Raw genomic sequence first — 17,461 nt, 5'->3', positions numbered from 1 at the left:
CATTCGGTTCCCACATGTTTAATAAGCACCTCTTTGGTTCCGGTACTAGCAACACCCTTTCAGTCTGTGATATTGTTCTCATTATTTTCTTCCAATAGTCAGCGATTTTCAGGCAGTGCCATATGGTATGGTAAAAGGTACCCTCCTCCCCGCAACCTCTAAGGCAATATGAATGTGATGTTCTGCCTATCTTGCATAGAGTGTATCTAGTGTAGTAGGTGCGATGCAGGATTTTGAGCAGTATTAGTCTGAGTCGCGAGGGTATGCCCACCTCTCTTGGCGTTTTAGGACTATTTTCTATGAAGACACGGATCAAGTACTTACTTGGGAAAAGGCAGAGTTCTCATAGTGACTAACTCAAGACGCTTGACTCTGGCACCAAAGGAAAGGGAGAAAGACTCTCCTTCCAGGCTGGACTGCATATGTGTGGCGCCCTACAAAAAGGAGCACTTTCCTGACTTGGACACTTTACAACTGAATACAATGTATCCAGTGCCAAGGCTCATCGTGAGTGTTCGTTTGGCTAGTGTCTCTCCTCCAGCTCTTTTTCCCCAGTATTTTATGTGCCTTCCTACTTGAGTCCCGAGGTTTCTTACCGTACTCCATCCAGAGTCCATCCTTGTCTCCTTACCTGTTCCTTACCCACAAGAATATTCATTAAATCTCCATTGCTTTCTCAAGTATGCATCCATCTTCAAAAGGAATCTTACCAGTCTCCAGTAGTCCAAAAACAGCTCTGGCCTCATTCACCAATGGACTTAGTTTCTTGCATTCTTTCCGAGAATCACTTCACGAATGAAATCTGTCCCGAATAGGATTCCTACAGATTGTGAGGTACTCATATTGTAGCAGTCCAAACTGTACTATGGAGGATAACAGTCAAGAGCTCACAGAAAAGATGGAGGCATTGAAAATGCTCTCCCCTTTTGCCTCTTCCTGATCTCCTTCACTTTTTTTTTTACCACTTGGCTGTGCTCTCCCACTCTTCCGCTTCTCTGCTCCTCCTCCCAGTCCGCAAACTGCCTCCAGCCCTCCCCTTCTTTCATATCTACTTAATGGCGGGCACAGTGTGGATGCACAGAGGGTACGCCACTGGCTTGCTGCAGGCATGTCAAAGGCAAGCAAGTCTGCGCCAACCCATGTCAAGCCCCAGGGACCATACTCCCACTCCCCAACCACTTCCCCCATCCCGATTCCCCACGAGCTCAACCCCGGATGCTGCTCGCTGCTTTGCTGCAGCACCGCACCCCACAAAATAAAAGGGTGTTCACCAGTAGCCTACCACAATCACCACTCACTACACACTCCCTGACTGTACTCAACTCTCAACAACACACCCGGTACCCACTACACTCCTCCCTATTCAGCAAACAAATCAAAACCCGCTTCCCCGCATGCTACAGAGATCTGGGACGTAATTCATGACTAGTCACCAGACCTGCACTTCCAGAGCAATATATGGCTGACTCTTGTGTCTGCCTCCGAGATCGCCAGGGTAATCCCTCTCTGCTACAAGATGGCCATACAGGATTTAGCATCCAAACCTGAAGGAGGCATCACTATCATCCTCAAAGAATCCATCTGCTCTACCAACCCCACCGAAACAATCACCGGCAACTGTGGCACCTTCTTCTACCCACCCCATCCAAGAACCATGCACCAACTTCGCCATTACAGACTTCAGCGCACCCTTGTCCACAACTCCAATGCCTTAATGCTCCTTAGCAACTTAAACTTCCACCGGGAAGACCTCACAGACCCAAACATGACCTCCCTCTGAGGAATTGTCCAATCTCTGCTTCACTTGGTCTCCATACAACTGTTCTATTGAGGGATACAGAACTTCATTTTAATCGACTAACAGGATTTGCTAATTTTAAACAAAAAACGACATTTAACTCTAAATGATGCTAAATATAGAGGAGATATTTAAATGTAGATGGAACATGTCTCACCATGTTACTCCAATTCATCCAGCCTATTATATAATTTTATGGCAGCTTATCGTGCATACTGTTTTTGGAGGAAACTGTTAGCATAAAATGGTCCGCTATAGAGCGCAAGGGCGCTTTGGCCCTGGTTGCTGCTAAACGCGGTTACTTTAAAAGGGCGGGAAATAGATATGCAAGTAGAAACTATGGAATAATTTAGGAAACACAATCAGGATCTCCTGGGGATGATGTGATATTTTAAACTTAACTTTTTCTATTTGTTTTTTATTTATTTTTATTTGAGAACGAATATCACATCTCTAGAAGCTCATCAACTGAGTTCATGTTCATTTGTTCTCTTTCACTTTCTTTCTTCTCTGTATTTTTAAGAGCCCGGAGACAACTTTGGGGTAGAACTTTAGAAAATTAGAAGGAAAAAACAACAAATCCATTCAGTGCATACAAACATTTTTTAGGTTTAGCCAATCTAGTTTTGACATTCAATACCTAAACATAAATTAAATCTTTACCTGTAAATAAAGTAAGGTGATGGAAGCTTGGTTGTCAAAAAGCACCTTATCCATGGATGGATCCATATACCTGCACATTTAGAAAATGTAAAATATATACAATTAGTTTTAGGAAGCGGGGTATACATTTAAAATATAGACTAATTGTTTGAAAACATATGCAACAGTTTATACTTCGTTTGGGGACAACATTTTGGCGGACCATATATTCAATAAGACTTGCTAGTCCGCCAATATATAGTGTGTAAAATTGGCAACACTGAAAACATTGTCAATATGGACAATTATCCATTTGTAGCTCTTGTATGCCACGCTATGCTCCTCATAGCCAGGAACCCTTTGTTTTGAAATTCAAGTTGCCACTATACAAACAGACCATAAATGCAACAGGTTTATTTCGAATCACCTATTTGAATTAACGGATTGCCAATTTTGAAAGTCTATGTTAGACAAGTCTATACGACTTGCATGGAAGAAGGACTACAGACTTTACAAACCTGGAGACCATTTATGAATTCTTCCATTATGTGTTATACAAGTAGACTGAATCCACTTATCTTGTGTTGGAATGTGCTTCCCGCATACCAGGAGCGAGGGTTCAAAACAAACGTGCCCGCTTGTCTCCCTACTGTTCTCCATTATAGCCTGCCTGGTCATGGCATTTCACACCGGTGCCTTTGGAGCATGCAGGACTTATTTGTGAATTTTCAAATACATTTAAACTTGCTTCTTCCAACTTCTCCAACAACTTCTCCAACAACAATGGCTATAGCCTTAATGAAATATTGCAGCTCACCATTCAACAAAGGTTAGAACCATAATGAGATATTGCACCACACCATAGCAATTCTGTAGTTCTGGTCAAGATCAGATCTTCAGTCAAGACAAGATCAGACTTCAGTCAAAGGGAAAACGGCATTTGAGATCTTCTAAAAAGTACCATTTCCCATTTTAAATGTCAGAGGAATTTCTGTTCTCTGCTACGGCAAAAAGTGATGAATGGAATTAAACCAAGCTTGACATGGGGAACATTACTCCATTCATTCTCCATTTTTTGTGGCGTGGTGTAGAAAACAAGCATTGTCAAAGCCAAAAGGTTTCCCATATGCAAAATCTATTGGCTTTGTCAATGATTTTTTTACATGTTGCACAGAATTGAGCTGCTGTGCAGCATGAAAAAAAATAAAAATAAAGCTATAACATGGCCTGCATTTACGCAGCACGGGAAGGGAGAGGCAACTCATTGAAGAGAAGGGGTGGGGTGGGTAAAAATCAAAGTAGGGCAGGGGTGGTGGGTTGGGTGAAAACAGCCAACGGGAGGTGAAATGTCAGAGGGTGGGGAGAAGCAGATAACGCAGATGATGGGGAGGGTAACTCCTTGTAGAATTAGGGGGGGGATAAGGGCAGGGATGAAGAAGAGAGACTAGAGTATGCAATCTGAGCGCATGATGCCGGAAAAAAGAAAAGAAAAGAAAGTACCTGCTGGTCAGTAGAAGTACACTGGCCACAGGAAGCAGTATTTGGTCCATGTTCCACAGCAGGGACCGAAGACCCCGAAGCGCAGGAGGAAGTGGACGCTAGGAGGAGCAGCTGACTAATGGGAAGCAAGGAAACAGTGACTTGGGAGACAACCAAGGGTTGTCTTATTTATTTTTAAGGACAACAGCTTTCACATTCAGCTGTTGAGACATTGGTGTTAAAGTTGCTTTAAGGCCTTGAAGGATTATTCATTAATGTATTTGGACAGTTGACATTGAGAACAATTCGGTTTGAGAAATGACAAGATTGGAAAACAAATCTGACTGGATGAGACAGCTGCAGTTCCTATTGTATATTTGGTTCTCAACTGAGTTGAAAACTGCAAGCTGATATGCAATGCAATCTAATTGGTGTCACCGACTAAAAATGGTGGTCCAGTCACCACTAAATAACGCATGCAGTTTTACCTCTGTTTGAACGTACGTAGTGGAAACAAAATTTGTGATGGATCAAATGGAGCACACAATGGAGCCGGGGGGGGGTGGGGGGTGATGAGGGGGAGCTGAATAATCCTAGAAGAGTAAACGATGTCATTTGTATGCCAAAGACAAATATTTGTTAAAGCTGTTCAGCTTAAAAAAACTATTGCTCAAAAGGACTTCATGTTCAAGGGCCCTGCAGTGGCGTAACAAAAGCCCCTGCTCTAGGGCGCCCTCCCCCCCTCAGCAAAAGTAATAAGCGGTGAGTCGGGGCGGGAGGGGCCCCCGCCATGTACTCAGTAGGGGGCCCCCTCAAGTTTTGTTACGCCACTGGGGTTAGTGCTTACACCCAGAGTCCCCTGAACATGGGCAGGGCACCCCCCTAAATAGAAAGTAATCTCTCTTCCATTTCCAATAGAAGAGATTTAAGTTAATATATAACAATTACAATCATGTACAAATCATCTCACCATTTTCTGATCTGAAGCTTCAAGTTTCCATCCTTCATACTATGAAGAGTAACACACGGGAGCTCAAATTCAACAACTCTCTTCAAAACTAGAAATAAAGATAAAATTAGTTTATGCTGTTAAAAATAAAAAATCTAATGGCTATGATAATCCTTGAACCAATATATTCACTGTGTTGGAATTTAAACACTCTTGTGAACAAGGGGGATACTTTGCACCTACTGCGAGTTCAGTATAGGCGTTAAACAGAATATATGCTTTGGTAACTTTATCAATTCTGCTCCTGTGTGTTCAATCATCAATTTCCTTTTGAGAGCCGATATTTAAAAGCACTTGATGTGCTAGGAGTCCAGTCAGAGTTCAATGTTTCTGCATTTAAAAGAACACTACAAATCTGAAAATATAACATTGACCAAAGTTGTTGAACGGATTACCAGGAGAGTGACAATGAACTAGAGAAAGTGCAGGCGATGTCAGTCTACAGAACACTGCCTTTTAATAATATATAGCTCCGTTGTTCCCATATTCTGACAAGGAGCATGGACAGCGAAACAAACCTACTTGACATTCATGCCCGAGTGAATATGAATAGGAGTCGGATGTCTATTGCCTGGTCACCTGCATAGAGTTTGTAATGTTAGTTGCAAAATGCGTGACAAAAAAAGGTCCTGTTTTGAATTCATGAATAAAACCAGCAGCGGCCTGTGCAGGTAAGTACAGTGGTGGCGGGCTAGGGGGGGGGGGGGGGGGGGGGGGGGGGAAGAGGTGTCGACCGAATAGGTAAAATGAAATAAATAAACCCTGTTCCGTCATATGTCGACATCCCCCCGCCCCACTGCGCTTACCCACACGGGCCGCTGCTGATTAAAAGTGTTAATTTGCATTTGCAAGCACAAAACCCAACAAACAAAACAAGTCAATTAAAAGGATCCCAATGATACTTGTACATGTAATCAGAGTGTTACCATTACTTCCGTCACAAAATGGACAGCACACTGCAACTACGGATGTTTAAGGTACCTCACTTTAAGTAATTTACAAAGATGTACATTTTTCAAACATACAATTCTATAATCCTTTAAAGGGGCCAGAAAAGAGAAAAAATTAATAAGAACTACTCCTGGACTGGTAGCTAGAGTACTTCACTTTTTTACAGTGGTACTCTATTTCAACCCTGGAATTATAGCTTCCCACCTTCTGCGAACTCCGCATGTAAATTATCAGTAAAGTGGTAAATCAGAGCCTCGCTTAAAAACAAATCCTCGTAACATCCATAAAATAGAGGCATTTATCAGAATTGTAACATAAGAGCTCTCCCACAATTTGTCAACTTACTGCATGGGGCCAATAGTGACAAGTGGATTTGTATACAGGATAGGTCGAGGAAGCATACTGTCTCCAAGATAATTAGATATTTTATAAAATTCCACACCTCTGTAGGTGCCTCTTCCTGGTGGCTACTGCTCTTTCACCCTATTCTACCACTCTAGCTCCTATATATTGTTATATGTGTGTGTATATAGTACAATTCGGGTCATGTGTAGTTCTACTCTCACTCAGTGCATTTTCCTATTTTATCATATAATACCAGAATACGGTCATTCCTTGTTGCCCTTCTACAGAAAGAACCTTTTCAGGGTTCCTAAACCTTCACTCTAAAAACATTTAGTCCTGAGGATGGTCTCGTATTTAATACAAAAGGAGACCGAAACGTCAACATGCACCCCCTACTTACATAAAGATCGACCATCATTGGGACATATCCTACTCCTCAGGAATGTTCCTTGTATCAAGAGTGGAGCGCACACTTCTGTCTCAGTGAATTACTGTATTAAAATAAAACGTATACAACTGATACATTGTATAGATGGGTTTCTTGCAGTTAAAGACCTTAAGACTTACTTCTACACCTCGCCTCAATACAGACCATCTGTTTGTCATTACATTGGTGCTATACCCGTTTCTGCCTTTATTTTTTTCTTTGGATGATTCTGTAACATTTGGTATTTGATTCATTCTTGCGGGTTTCACTCAGTGTGTTAAAGGTCACTAAATGTATAAATGTTTACTAATTTACAGTATTTTCTTGTAAATGATCCCCTTTTTAAACCATTCACTTCAGTCTTTTCAGCATGACCATTCCAGCAGTTTACAACCTTTTGATTTCTGTGAACCTCCACAGTATTATAAATAGAACCCAGGAACCACCACCGAGTCATTAATGGAAGCGGAGGATGGCGGCTTATGCGATTTCTACGATTTTAGCCTCAAGACCGTGCAAAAAAAATGTAGAAACAAGTACACATTAAACAAATACAAAATATTGAAATATTTGTATTTAATTCACAAACGTAGAAAAATAGAAACACATGGGAACAGTGGCACATTTCTAATGTATTTCTTAATTCTAAAACATGAAGCGATATGCTTAACTTTAGCATATTACGGTCTTTTGTTTTTTGCTGTTAATGCATGCTCTTTGTCCGTGCTTGAACTGAGGTAATCCATTGCCCATATTAAAATATCTTTGCTGTATTTATTCAGCTTAAAAAAAAAATCAAGCTAATGAATAACAACTTTAATTTTTAGCCTACAATTTCAAATTCCTTCATGTTTATAGAAGGTTTTAAACGTTTCAATTATAGGAGCTTGTTTCTTTATTTAGATGCACCTTATTAACCTGCTAATACTATTTAACAGACCCTGAGAGTAGGTGTTGCAGAGCCCCCAAGAATCCGCAGACTAATCATGTGTTGATGTTAATGACCGGATGAAAAGAGATCAAAGAATAGGTCATGTAGGGGTGCTGGCTTCAAAAGACTTTGTGAATCAGTTGTCTGTAGTGGACCCTTTCATTTTGGAAACTGGTTTAAAATCTCAGCATTTCTGACTTTTTCTGCCAATGGAATGATCTGGCAGCAAATGCATAGACTCAAACTAGTCATCTGCAAATTGGGGGGAAAGGGGGAATTTTGCACTCACCAGGAGAAAAACGAGTACTTCGAAGCAGGAGAAACAGGAGAGATTGGACTACCAGAGGAGTCTTTATCTGAACAATTCCCCATTAATGTCGCAGAAGAGAAAGATGGGTTAACTTGCCATGACTTGCCTACTTCACTTTTCATTTTACTGTCATCTTATTTTGTCAGGACTGCTCCAGATTATTGTATTATAATGTGCATATTCAGTACCACAGGTTATAGAGTGTGCAGCGAGCCTGTCCACCCATCTGTGAATGGCTGATATCAGTGAGCTGGTCCTCTACATTGCTCAGTGACCAAGGTGGCAATCGTTCCAGCTCGTGTAGGTCGACGTCCTGTGATCATCACGTGGTAGTAGTCGTGTTCCTATTGAGCATCACTGTCCCTCCTCGGGTTTGTAAAGTAGGAATGCAGTCCTGCCAAGCACAAGGTTCTTGGTCAATGATTTCCATCCGGGCATCCGTGGTTCACGGTTTTGAGGTGTAATATATATGTGACATCGAAAGTAGCATCTTTTTATCAGCAACAGGTGTATACACCACTGGGGTAACTGCAAACACAACAATGATGGACAGAATGTGGATCAATGTCACACATTCACCCCAGTCAAAAGATCTGGGCCCAAATCCATCGTTTTTCCACTCCACACCACCCTGGGTTAGACAATGGCGATATGCAAATCAGCGCTGACCCTGTTGCCCCATGGGAACAGTCCAGTCCGAACTACAAAAGCCATGTCCTTCCCAGAACGGAAACAAGCATCCGAGGACCGGCCCGGTTTCGAGGTAACACCTCTCATCAGCCCGGCTAGCTTGATTCCAGTGGTGTGGAGTGTCTGGGACTCACGTCTGAGCATCCCCAGTACACTTAGAGCGGTAACTGCAAACACAACAATGATGGACAGAATGTGGATCAATGTCACACATTCACCCCAGTCAAAAGGTCTGGGCCCAAATCCATCGTTTTTCCACTCCACACCACCCTGGGTTAGACAATGGCGATATGCAAATCAGCGCTGACCCTGTTGCCCCATGGGAACAGTCCAGTCCGAACTACAAAAGCCATGTCCTTCCCAGAACGGAAACAAGTATCCGGGGACCGGCCCGGTTTCGAGGTAACACCTCTCATCAGCCCGGCTAGCTTGATTCCAGTGGTGTGGAGTGTCTGGGACTCACGTCTGAGCATCCCCAGTACACTTAGAGCGGTAACTGCAAACACAACAATGATGGACAGAATGTGGATCAATGTCACACATTCACCCCAGTCAAAAGATCTGGGCCCAAATCCATCGTTTTTCCACTCCACACCACCCTGGGTTAGACAATGGCGATATGCAAATCAGCGCTGACCCTGTTGCCCCATGGGAACAGTCCAGTCCGAACTACAAAAGCCATGTCCTTCCCAGAACGGAAACAAGCATCCGAGGACTGGGGATGCTCAGACGTGAGTCCCAGGCACTCCACACCACTGGAATCAAGCTAGCCGGGCTGAAGAGAGGTGTTACCTCGAAACCGGGCCGGTCCTCGGATGCTTGTTTCCGTTCTGGGAAGGACATGGCTTTTGTAGTTCGGACTGGACTGTTCCCATGAGGCACAGGGTCAGCGCTGATTTGCATATCGCCATTGTCTAACCCAGGGTGGTGTGGAGTGGAAAAACGATGGATTTGGGCCCAGATCTTTGGACTGGGGTGAATGTGTGACATTGATCCACATTCTGTCCATCATTGTTGTGTTTGCGCATACACCACTGGGGTAGCAGAGAAAGCCTGCATGTGAGATCCATAAGATCCCTTTAATGTTAATTTAAAATTACATTGGGTGAGGCAAACCACAGTAAGATTGCTGTTCAGCCAAAATGCTAAGAATATGCTGATTGAGGCACTGCTCGATCTTCCACTATTGTGTAGCAGAGGAAGAGGGTTGAGAAGATTAGAGTAGTTCTGAGGGTTATTCCAGGCTATTGAACATCAGCCTGCTGAACAGAATGTCAGCAACTCAGGAGCCCACATTGATGTAGCAAGAGCAGACGGTTTCAGGACAGAAGTACAAGCGGTAGGATCTGGGCTGAATACCTCAGAATCTAAGACTTGCTGTTCTTGTGAAGCCTAGAAGGGAGTTACAAATGTGAGTAATTAGCCATATGTGGACGTTCAAATGGTTTGGCTGGCGATATGTGATTTGCTTGTTATATATGGAGTCAGATGGTGAGAAACCGCTGTCTCCCATTTGCAGGTGGTGGGTGTCTGATTGGAATCTACTTGTTCTGACATTGTCCTTTCTGAAGAACCAAGGAGAAGACTTGGTCTCTCGACTTTCCCTGCATACCATTCAGGAGCAGTCTTTTTAGTATACATGCCTAAGCTTTTGCTAGAAACAAGTACATGGATGTGCATTCATGGTGCGTTTGAACCTGGCTTTGTATGGCAAATGGAGGAGTTCCTTAGTTACCTACCCCTCAGTCGCGGCTGCTGCCTGGAAGCAGGAGTCGGACAGGTGAGTTGGATGGGGAGGAATCAGTTTAAATAAAAAAACACTTACCTCCAGGCCAGTGCCGCCTCTTCTGCGTCCTCTTCCTGGGAGAAACAGGAAGCAGGAAGCACCAGGGCCCCCACCCTCCCTGCAGCCAATCAACGCTGTAATGCAGTGTCGGGATTGGTCTGGAGCCATAACACAGTGCTCAGCCAGGGGCTTAAGGGGTGGCATGTTCTCCATGCAGGCTGTAATGCAGCCTGCATAGAGAACAGAGAAAGTGCACATTGTTTGACCGGCCCTCTTGGGCCACACAAAACGTCATTGCACACTTAAGAATTTTCCTCCACTCCTTCCCTGTTCTGCAGCCCCTCACGCAAGCTGCCGCAGCAGGAGAACCAAGTAAAATGATAATAATGTTAATATCATTTATTTTTTCCTTTATTTTGCTGCTTTATGGCAGTGGTGCAACCCTCCTACGCCTTAGCAAAGGAGCCGCTACTGCTACCACTAATCTAAAGGAGCACACATGGTGCTCAATTTGTGTTTTAAAAAAAACAAAAAAAATACAAATAAAACTTTTTTTAAATGTGCAACCTCAAGAGTGATTTTTAGGAGCTGCTGCTCGTGCTGCCGAATACGGATGTTACAGAAAACCAAGGCAGCTTATATCAATTATCAATCTCTCCGCTGCAGGGTTTCATCCCCACTTTCTTCCTTTACCACCTTTACCCACGTTATTGTTACTTATTCTTTTGTCGCTCTCTTGTTCTGGGCAAAAGTCTGATGATGAAAAAAAAGTCCCAGTTGCCAAAAATGAATGCCGGTGCTCCACCACGTGCAACCACTGGTATAAATTAAGCACTGTGTGAACTCAAACTATTTCCCATGTTTTTATGGGTGCTTGCCTTGGGTAGAAACTGTGATGGAGTGGTTATGGGCAGGTAAAAGGAAAATTTTAAACTTTTACTGATCTTGGTCAGTTTTCTCTGGTTTTCCATGTGTTGCTAGCTCATCTTGAAAGGGTAAGTGGTTAGCACGGACTTTCATATAAAACCGGGCAGTGTCTATCTGGACACTGTATGCTCAGCAAAAGTTGTAGGTTTCTAGGGCAAAATATCTCAAACCAAGATGGAGCTACAAACAAATGAGTATTTCTTTTAGCATCATTTATATTTACGTTTAAAAAACAGAGTTCATTATTGCAGAAAAAGAGCCATACGTAAGATATCAACAGCTCTTCCCTCCAAATGAAAACTAATAGAGTTTTATACCAATCCAGACAGTCCACTAGAATACAAAGCAAATCACCACACTATTTGCATACAATTAGATGTGTGATTGATTTTTATATATAATATAAAATAAATAAAAGTTACTTACCTTTTGGTAACGTCTTATCTGCTACAGGCTATCTAGCTTCAGATTTGTTACTTTAGAATTTCCCCCCAGGCGTCAGATTGGATCCTGCAGATTTTGTGTGATAAGTACTCCTGCGAGCTGGAAGATGGAGTCGATCGGTTCCATGTCCGTTGTCCGCACAGGAAGGGACGTCGCAGTACCTATACATGTGCCACTTAGGTGCACAGACATCAGTTTCTATTCACAACTTTCCACGCCAGAAGCAGAGAGCCATGAACAATACTGACCACCAGTGTATCAAAACTAGGGACCCGATGTACAATACTGAAATGTGCTATGATATGTGGTGGTAATCTCCGGTTGAGGGGAGCCACGTGCTTGCTTGCCTAATCAAACAATAAAAATTTGTTGTGAAAAAAAAACTAGTGACCCGATAGGGGCCATCCCGGTCCCTAGAAATCCGTTCACAGAGCGTGGAGGATGGGTGGGTTGGTAAGGAATCTGCAGCTAGATAGTGTCTACCAGATAAGGCATTACCGAAGGTAAGTAACTTATTCATTTTACAGAGACTTCTTGTTGCAGATTCCTTACCTTAGAATATATACCCAAGCTATACCATCCCCGGAGAACGATCTACAAACCAATTTGAAATGAGGAAGTCCTGCCAGACTGAAAGTGCACAGTACCCATCCCTGTGGATCGGACTGTCCAGACAGTAATATTTGATGAATGTGTGCAAGGACGCCCACGTTGCTTCCTGGCAGATATCCAGGACTCAAACTCTGCGTGCTAATGCAGTGATGGCCACTTTAGCTCTGGTGGATTGAGCACGCAAACCTTCAGGAGGTTGCTTCTTGGCCAGTTTGTAGCAGATTTTGATGCAGAGCATGACCCATCTAGAGATGGCACGCTTCTGCACAATCCGAACCTTTCTTTGCCCCAACATACCCCATGAAGAGTCGGTTGTCCACCCGGAACTCTTTTGTGCGAACAAGGTAGAACGACAATGTTCTTTTTGGGCCTAGACTGTGTAGTCACTCCTCTTTCTTAGAGGGATGTGGAGACATGAAAAAAGGCGGGAAGGTGATGGACTAGCCTACATGAAAAGGAGTGACGACTTTCGGCAGAAATGAGGCCAGAGGTCAAAGCACAAGTTTGTCAGGATAGACAAAGGTAAGTCAGCTTAGATAAGGCCTACAGCTCGCTTACTCTGCAGGCAGATGTACTCGCCACACAGAAGGATGTTTTAAAGGCGAGAAGCCTGAAGGGGCAATTGTGTGGCGGTTTGAAAGACGTGCACATCAAAAGAGTCAAAAACAAATTAATGTCCCCTTGAGGCAGAATGAATGCCAAGGAAGAGAGGAGTATGAACTTTAAGGAAACTCTGTACAAAAGGAGACTTGAACAAAGAAGGTTGATCAGGCAACCTGAAGGCGGCAGAAATGGAAGACAGATAGCCCTTAATAGTGCCCAGAGAAGAGCCCTGCAAGGCAAGAGACAAGGCAAAAAGCAGAACCTCAGAAAGATGGGCAGAAAGGGGATCAACAGATTTTTCTGCACACCATGCCACAAATTTCTTCCAACGGCAGATGTACACTGTCTTGGCAGAGGGGCACATGGCTGCCAAAGTAACGTTACAGACTTTGGGAGGAAGGCTAAAAGCGGCCAACTGTCGCCACTCAATCTCCACGTAAGAAAGCGGAGAGTGGACAGGTTCGGGTGGAGAACCCTCCCCTGCTGCAATGACAGAAGTTCTTCCTGAAGGGGCAGTCTGATCAGAGGATCGATGGACATGCTCAGTAGCTTGGGATACCGAATTCTCAGTGCCCAGTCCAGTCACAAGGATGACTTGGGCCAGATCATTCTTGATATTCTTGAGAACTCTGGGAAGGAGTGGTATGGGCGGAAAAGCATACAGGAGGCCGGAGCTTCACTCGAGATGAAAAGCTGATCCGAGCGAGTGCCGCCTTAGAAACTTCGGTACAAAAAGGGGTGGTGATGGACGGCCCGAACTGCCAAGCCATGCCTTCCCTGGACCGGAAACAAGCTTCCGAGGACCGGTTTCTGGCATTACAGCCGTCTTCAGCCCGGCTTGCTTGAATCCAGTGGCAAAGTGAGCAAGGGACTCACGTCTGAGCATACCCTGCCACACTTATGGCGGCCAAAAGCGGTACAAAAGGGGGTGGTGATAGACGGAGCATCCGAACCAATCAAACACTCACACCCAGTCAAAAGATCTGGGTTTGACCCATCACCGTTCTTGGATTTAAGCAAGCCGGGCTGAAGACGGCTGTAATGCCAGAAACCGGTCCTCGGAAGCTTGTTTCCAGTCCAGGGAAGGCATGGCTTGGCAGTTCGGGCTGGACTGTTCCCATGAGGAACAGGGTCAGACTGATTTGCATATAGCCATGTCAGAACTGGGGTTGCAGAGTGGGCTAAAGAACGGTGATGGATTAAACCCAGATCTTTTGACTGGGTGTGAGTGTTTGATTGATTCAGATGCTCCGTCCATCACCACCCCCTTTTGTACCGCTTTTGGCCGCCATAAGTGTGGCAGGGTATGCTCAGACGTGAGTCCCTTGCTCACTTTGCCACTGGATTCAAGCAAGCCGGGCTGAAGACGGCTGTAATCCCAGAAACCGGTCCTCGGAAGCTTGTTTCCGGTCCAGGGAAGGCATAGCTTGGCAGTTCAGGCTGGACTGTTCCCATGAGGCACAGGGTCAGACTGATTTGCATATAGCCATGTCTGAACTGGGGTGGCAGAGTGGGCTAAAGAACGGTGATGGGTCAAACCCAGATCTTTTGACTGGGTGTGAGTGTTTGATTGGTTCAGATGCTCCGTCCATCACCACCCCCTTTTGTACCGCCTTAGAAACTTCAGCACGCAATACTGCTGACATTGCTCATTCTCTGCGGTGACAAACAGATCTAACTAAGGTTCTCCCCACTCTTGAAAGACACCTTGCATCATCTTCAGATGGAGACTCCATTCGTGATCGCTAGGCATCGATGGCCGAGTTAATCTGCTCTGGTGTTCAGAGCACTGGCCAGATGTTGAATCACCAGAGAAATGCCCTAAAGGGTCCTTGACCCCACTCCGCCCGGTTTGTTGCAGTACCACATGGCGGTGGTGTTGTCTGTGAACACTTGCACCAACCTTCCCTCAGATGGAGGGAAGAAAGGCTGTCAATGCCAGTCAGATCACTTTGAGCTCCAACAGGTTGATGAGGAGTCCAGATTCTGCCAGAGTCCTCTGATATCCACCTCTCGCAGGTGCCCACCTCATTCCAGAAATGACACATTGGTCACTACTGTGAGAATTGGTTGGGGAAGGGAGAGGGGTCTGCCTCGGACCCTATTGCGGTATTTGATCCACCACAGCCGATCCTTTGCAGTCCCCTCCAAGATATGGACCAGCTTGGAGAGATCCCCATGATGCTGTGCCCACTGGAACTTCAGGTCCCACTGCAGCGCCCACATATGCCATCTAGCATGTGTCACCAGCAGGAGGCCAGGAGGCCCAGCAGCCTCAGTCAGTCTCACCGAAACCCAAGATAGAGGCTGAAATATTGGAATCATATCCTGAACTCGTCGCTTGAGAGGATAAGCCCAAAACTGCACTGTGTCCAGAGCAGCCCTGATGAAAGGGAGCGTCTGAGAGGATGTAAGGTGCGACTTCGGCACGTTGATTGCGAACCCCAGCAAGTGCAGGAGGGTCCACCGTAGTCTGGAGGTGGGAGCCAACAGACTGGGAGGAGCCTGCCTTCAACAACCAGTCATCAAGATAGGGGAAGTCTGGAACCTCAGATCTCCACGAATGAGCTGCAACCATCGCTATCACCATGGTGAACACCCAAGCGGCAATGGAAAGGCCAAAAGGGAGCATGTTGAATTAAAAATGCTCGTGGCCTACTGAAGAGAGTGCCAATAGGCGGGCAGGGTAGATATATGAAAATAGGCGTCCTGCAAGTCCAACGCTACCATCCAGTCTCCAGGGCAGACAAAAACTGAGCCAAAGTGAGCATTTTGAATTTCTCCCTCTTGAGGAAGAGATTGAGGGTTCGGAGATAGAGGATAGGACGAAGGCCTCTGTTCTTCTTGGAAACCAGAAAGTAGTGAGATCAACCACCACAGCCTACTTCTGGCACCGGAACCCACTCTATGGCCCTCTTGGCCAGGAGAGCTGTGACCTCTTTGCGGTTAAGGGACATATGATCCTCAGTCAGCCGATCATGAGATGGTGGCATGGGGGAGGGGCAGTTTTGAAGGGGAGGGAGTAGCCCCTTCAGATCTGAAAAACTCACCTGTCCGATGTTATGGACTGTGCCAGCGAGGTGATGGCGAATCCTGCCATCATCTGGATTTCCATGGTGGTAAAGGGGCAGACTAGGAGAATATGGAGGCTGTTACAAAGGCAGATGGGGCAGACTGACTGGCCACCTGACCCACGAAGCCTGTGGGTATTGCGTCCTTGGCTACGCAGAGGCCGGCGAACCTGCACAATGCGGTGGCAGGGCTGGAATTGGCACGACTGGAAGCCCTTCCGAAGCCACAAAAGGAGCAAAAGGCGGATTGGAGTGGACTTGGGCCCGCAGAGAGGCCTAAAGACCTGGTCACAGCTCGAGAATCCTTAAATCGCTCAAGCATTGAATCTGCCTGGTCTCCGAAATGACAGGTGTCATCAAAAGGCATGTCCACGAGGGAAGTGTGGACATCCCCGTGAAGCCAGTCATTCTCAGCCAGGTGTGGCTCCTAAGGGCCAATGATGTTGAAACCGCTATGCCCAGCGAGTCGGTCGTGTCACATCAGCAGCGAATTCTGAACTTTTCCGTATCTCTCCATTCAGCAACAGCTTGAGAGTACAGTCCAAGCCTCCTCTGGGACCTGTGGCAGCACTAGCGCAACAGTATCTTACAGAGTGAGGGAATAACGGCCCAAAGGGCATGCTGTGTTCATGGACCGCAATAACAGGCTGGCGAAAGAGAACATCTCCCCAAATGAGTACAGCCTCTTGAATTCCTCATCCGGGGGAGGGGTAGGGAAAGTGCCTTGGGAGGTGGAGGCTTGAACCACAAAGCTCTCAGGCGTAGGGTGATAGGTGAGGAAGTTTGAGTTCCCGGGTGCGGGGTGATGGCAGCGGGCAATCGTCCTGTTCACAGGAGTCCATGTTGGGTTTGGACCAGGTACCCAAAAGTACATCAGTGATGGCATCACTGAACGGAAGCAAGGGTTCTGACGTGAAGACTCCTGGTTGCAACACCTCCGTCATGAGATTAGGCTCGACTGCCATCGTGGGCAACTGAAGGTCAAGGAACTCAACTACCCTAAGTACCGCCATTGCATAAGATGCTCCCTCCTCCGAAGTTAAAAATCTTCCGGATCCAGTCCGACGCCTGGGGGAAATTCTAGTGTAAGGACTCTGCCGCTAGAAGTGCCTATCAGATATTCTGAATACCTCTAGATCCATAAACATATGCAATATTCTTATTAAACTTTGTAGACGTTCAGAAGATTAGAATGAAACCCTTTTCAAAAACACCTTGTGCAACTTACTCGACAAAGTGCAGACATGTCTTCATCCATTGGACAGACTGCAAACACTTGTTATGGATGATACCTTTACTACCAGTATCCAGTTACTCTCCACTACAGTATGAGGATATTGACACAGCCTTAAAAAGTGGGCCTGTATTTGCAGACATGAACTTGAATAGACCTTAAATAAATATTCAGCAAATTTCTAATAAAATACAAATAGCAT

The 17,461-nt window shown here is 45.3% G+C and overlaps 1 protein-coding gene across 2 annotated transcripts in view; it reads right to left on the bottom strand.

The window, feature by feature from the left end:
• SNX31 (sorting nexin 31) overlaps positions 1 to 17,461 on the bottom strand; it is a 232,628-nt gene that overhangs the window by 106,750 nt on the left and 108,417 nt on the right. For both annotated transcript variants that reach the window (XM_078685580.1, XM_078685581.1), the window contains exons 7-8: positions 4,890 to 4,977; positions 2,462 to 2,531 (exon numbers count right to left, since the gene is read on the bottom strand). In XM_078685580.1, the coding sequence (XP_078541706.1) occupies positions 2,462 to 2,531; positions 4,890 to 4,977 (158 nt within the window). The remainder of the gene's footprint in view (positions 1 to 2,461; positions 2,532 to 4,889; positions 4,978 to 17,461) is intronic.

Source organism: Lissotriton helveticus, chromosome 4_1, assembly GCF_964261635.1.
Source record: "Lissotriton helveticus chromosome 4_1, aLisHel1.1, whole genome shotgun sequence".
NCBI classification, from domain to species: Eukaryota; Metazoa; Chordata; class Amphibia; order Caudata; family Salamandridae; genus Lissotriton; species Lissotriton helveticus.
This window is presented reverse-complemented; position numbering and strand designations above follow the sequence as displayed.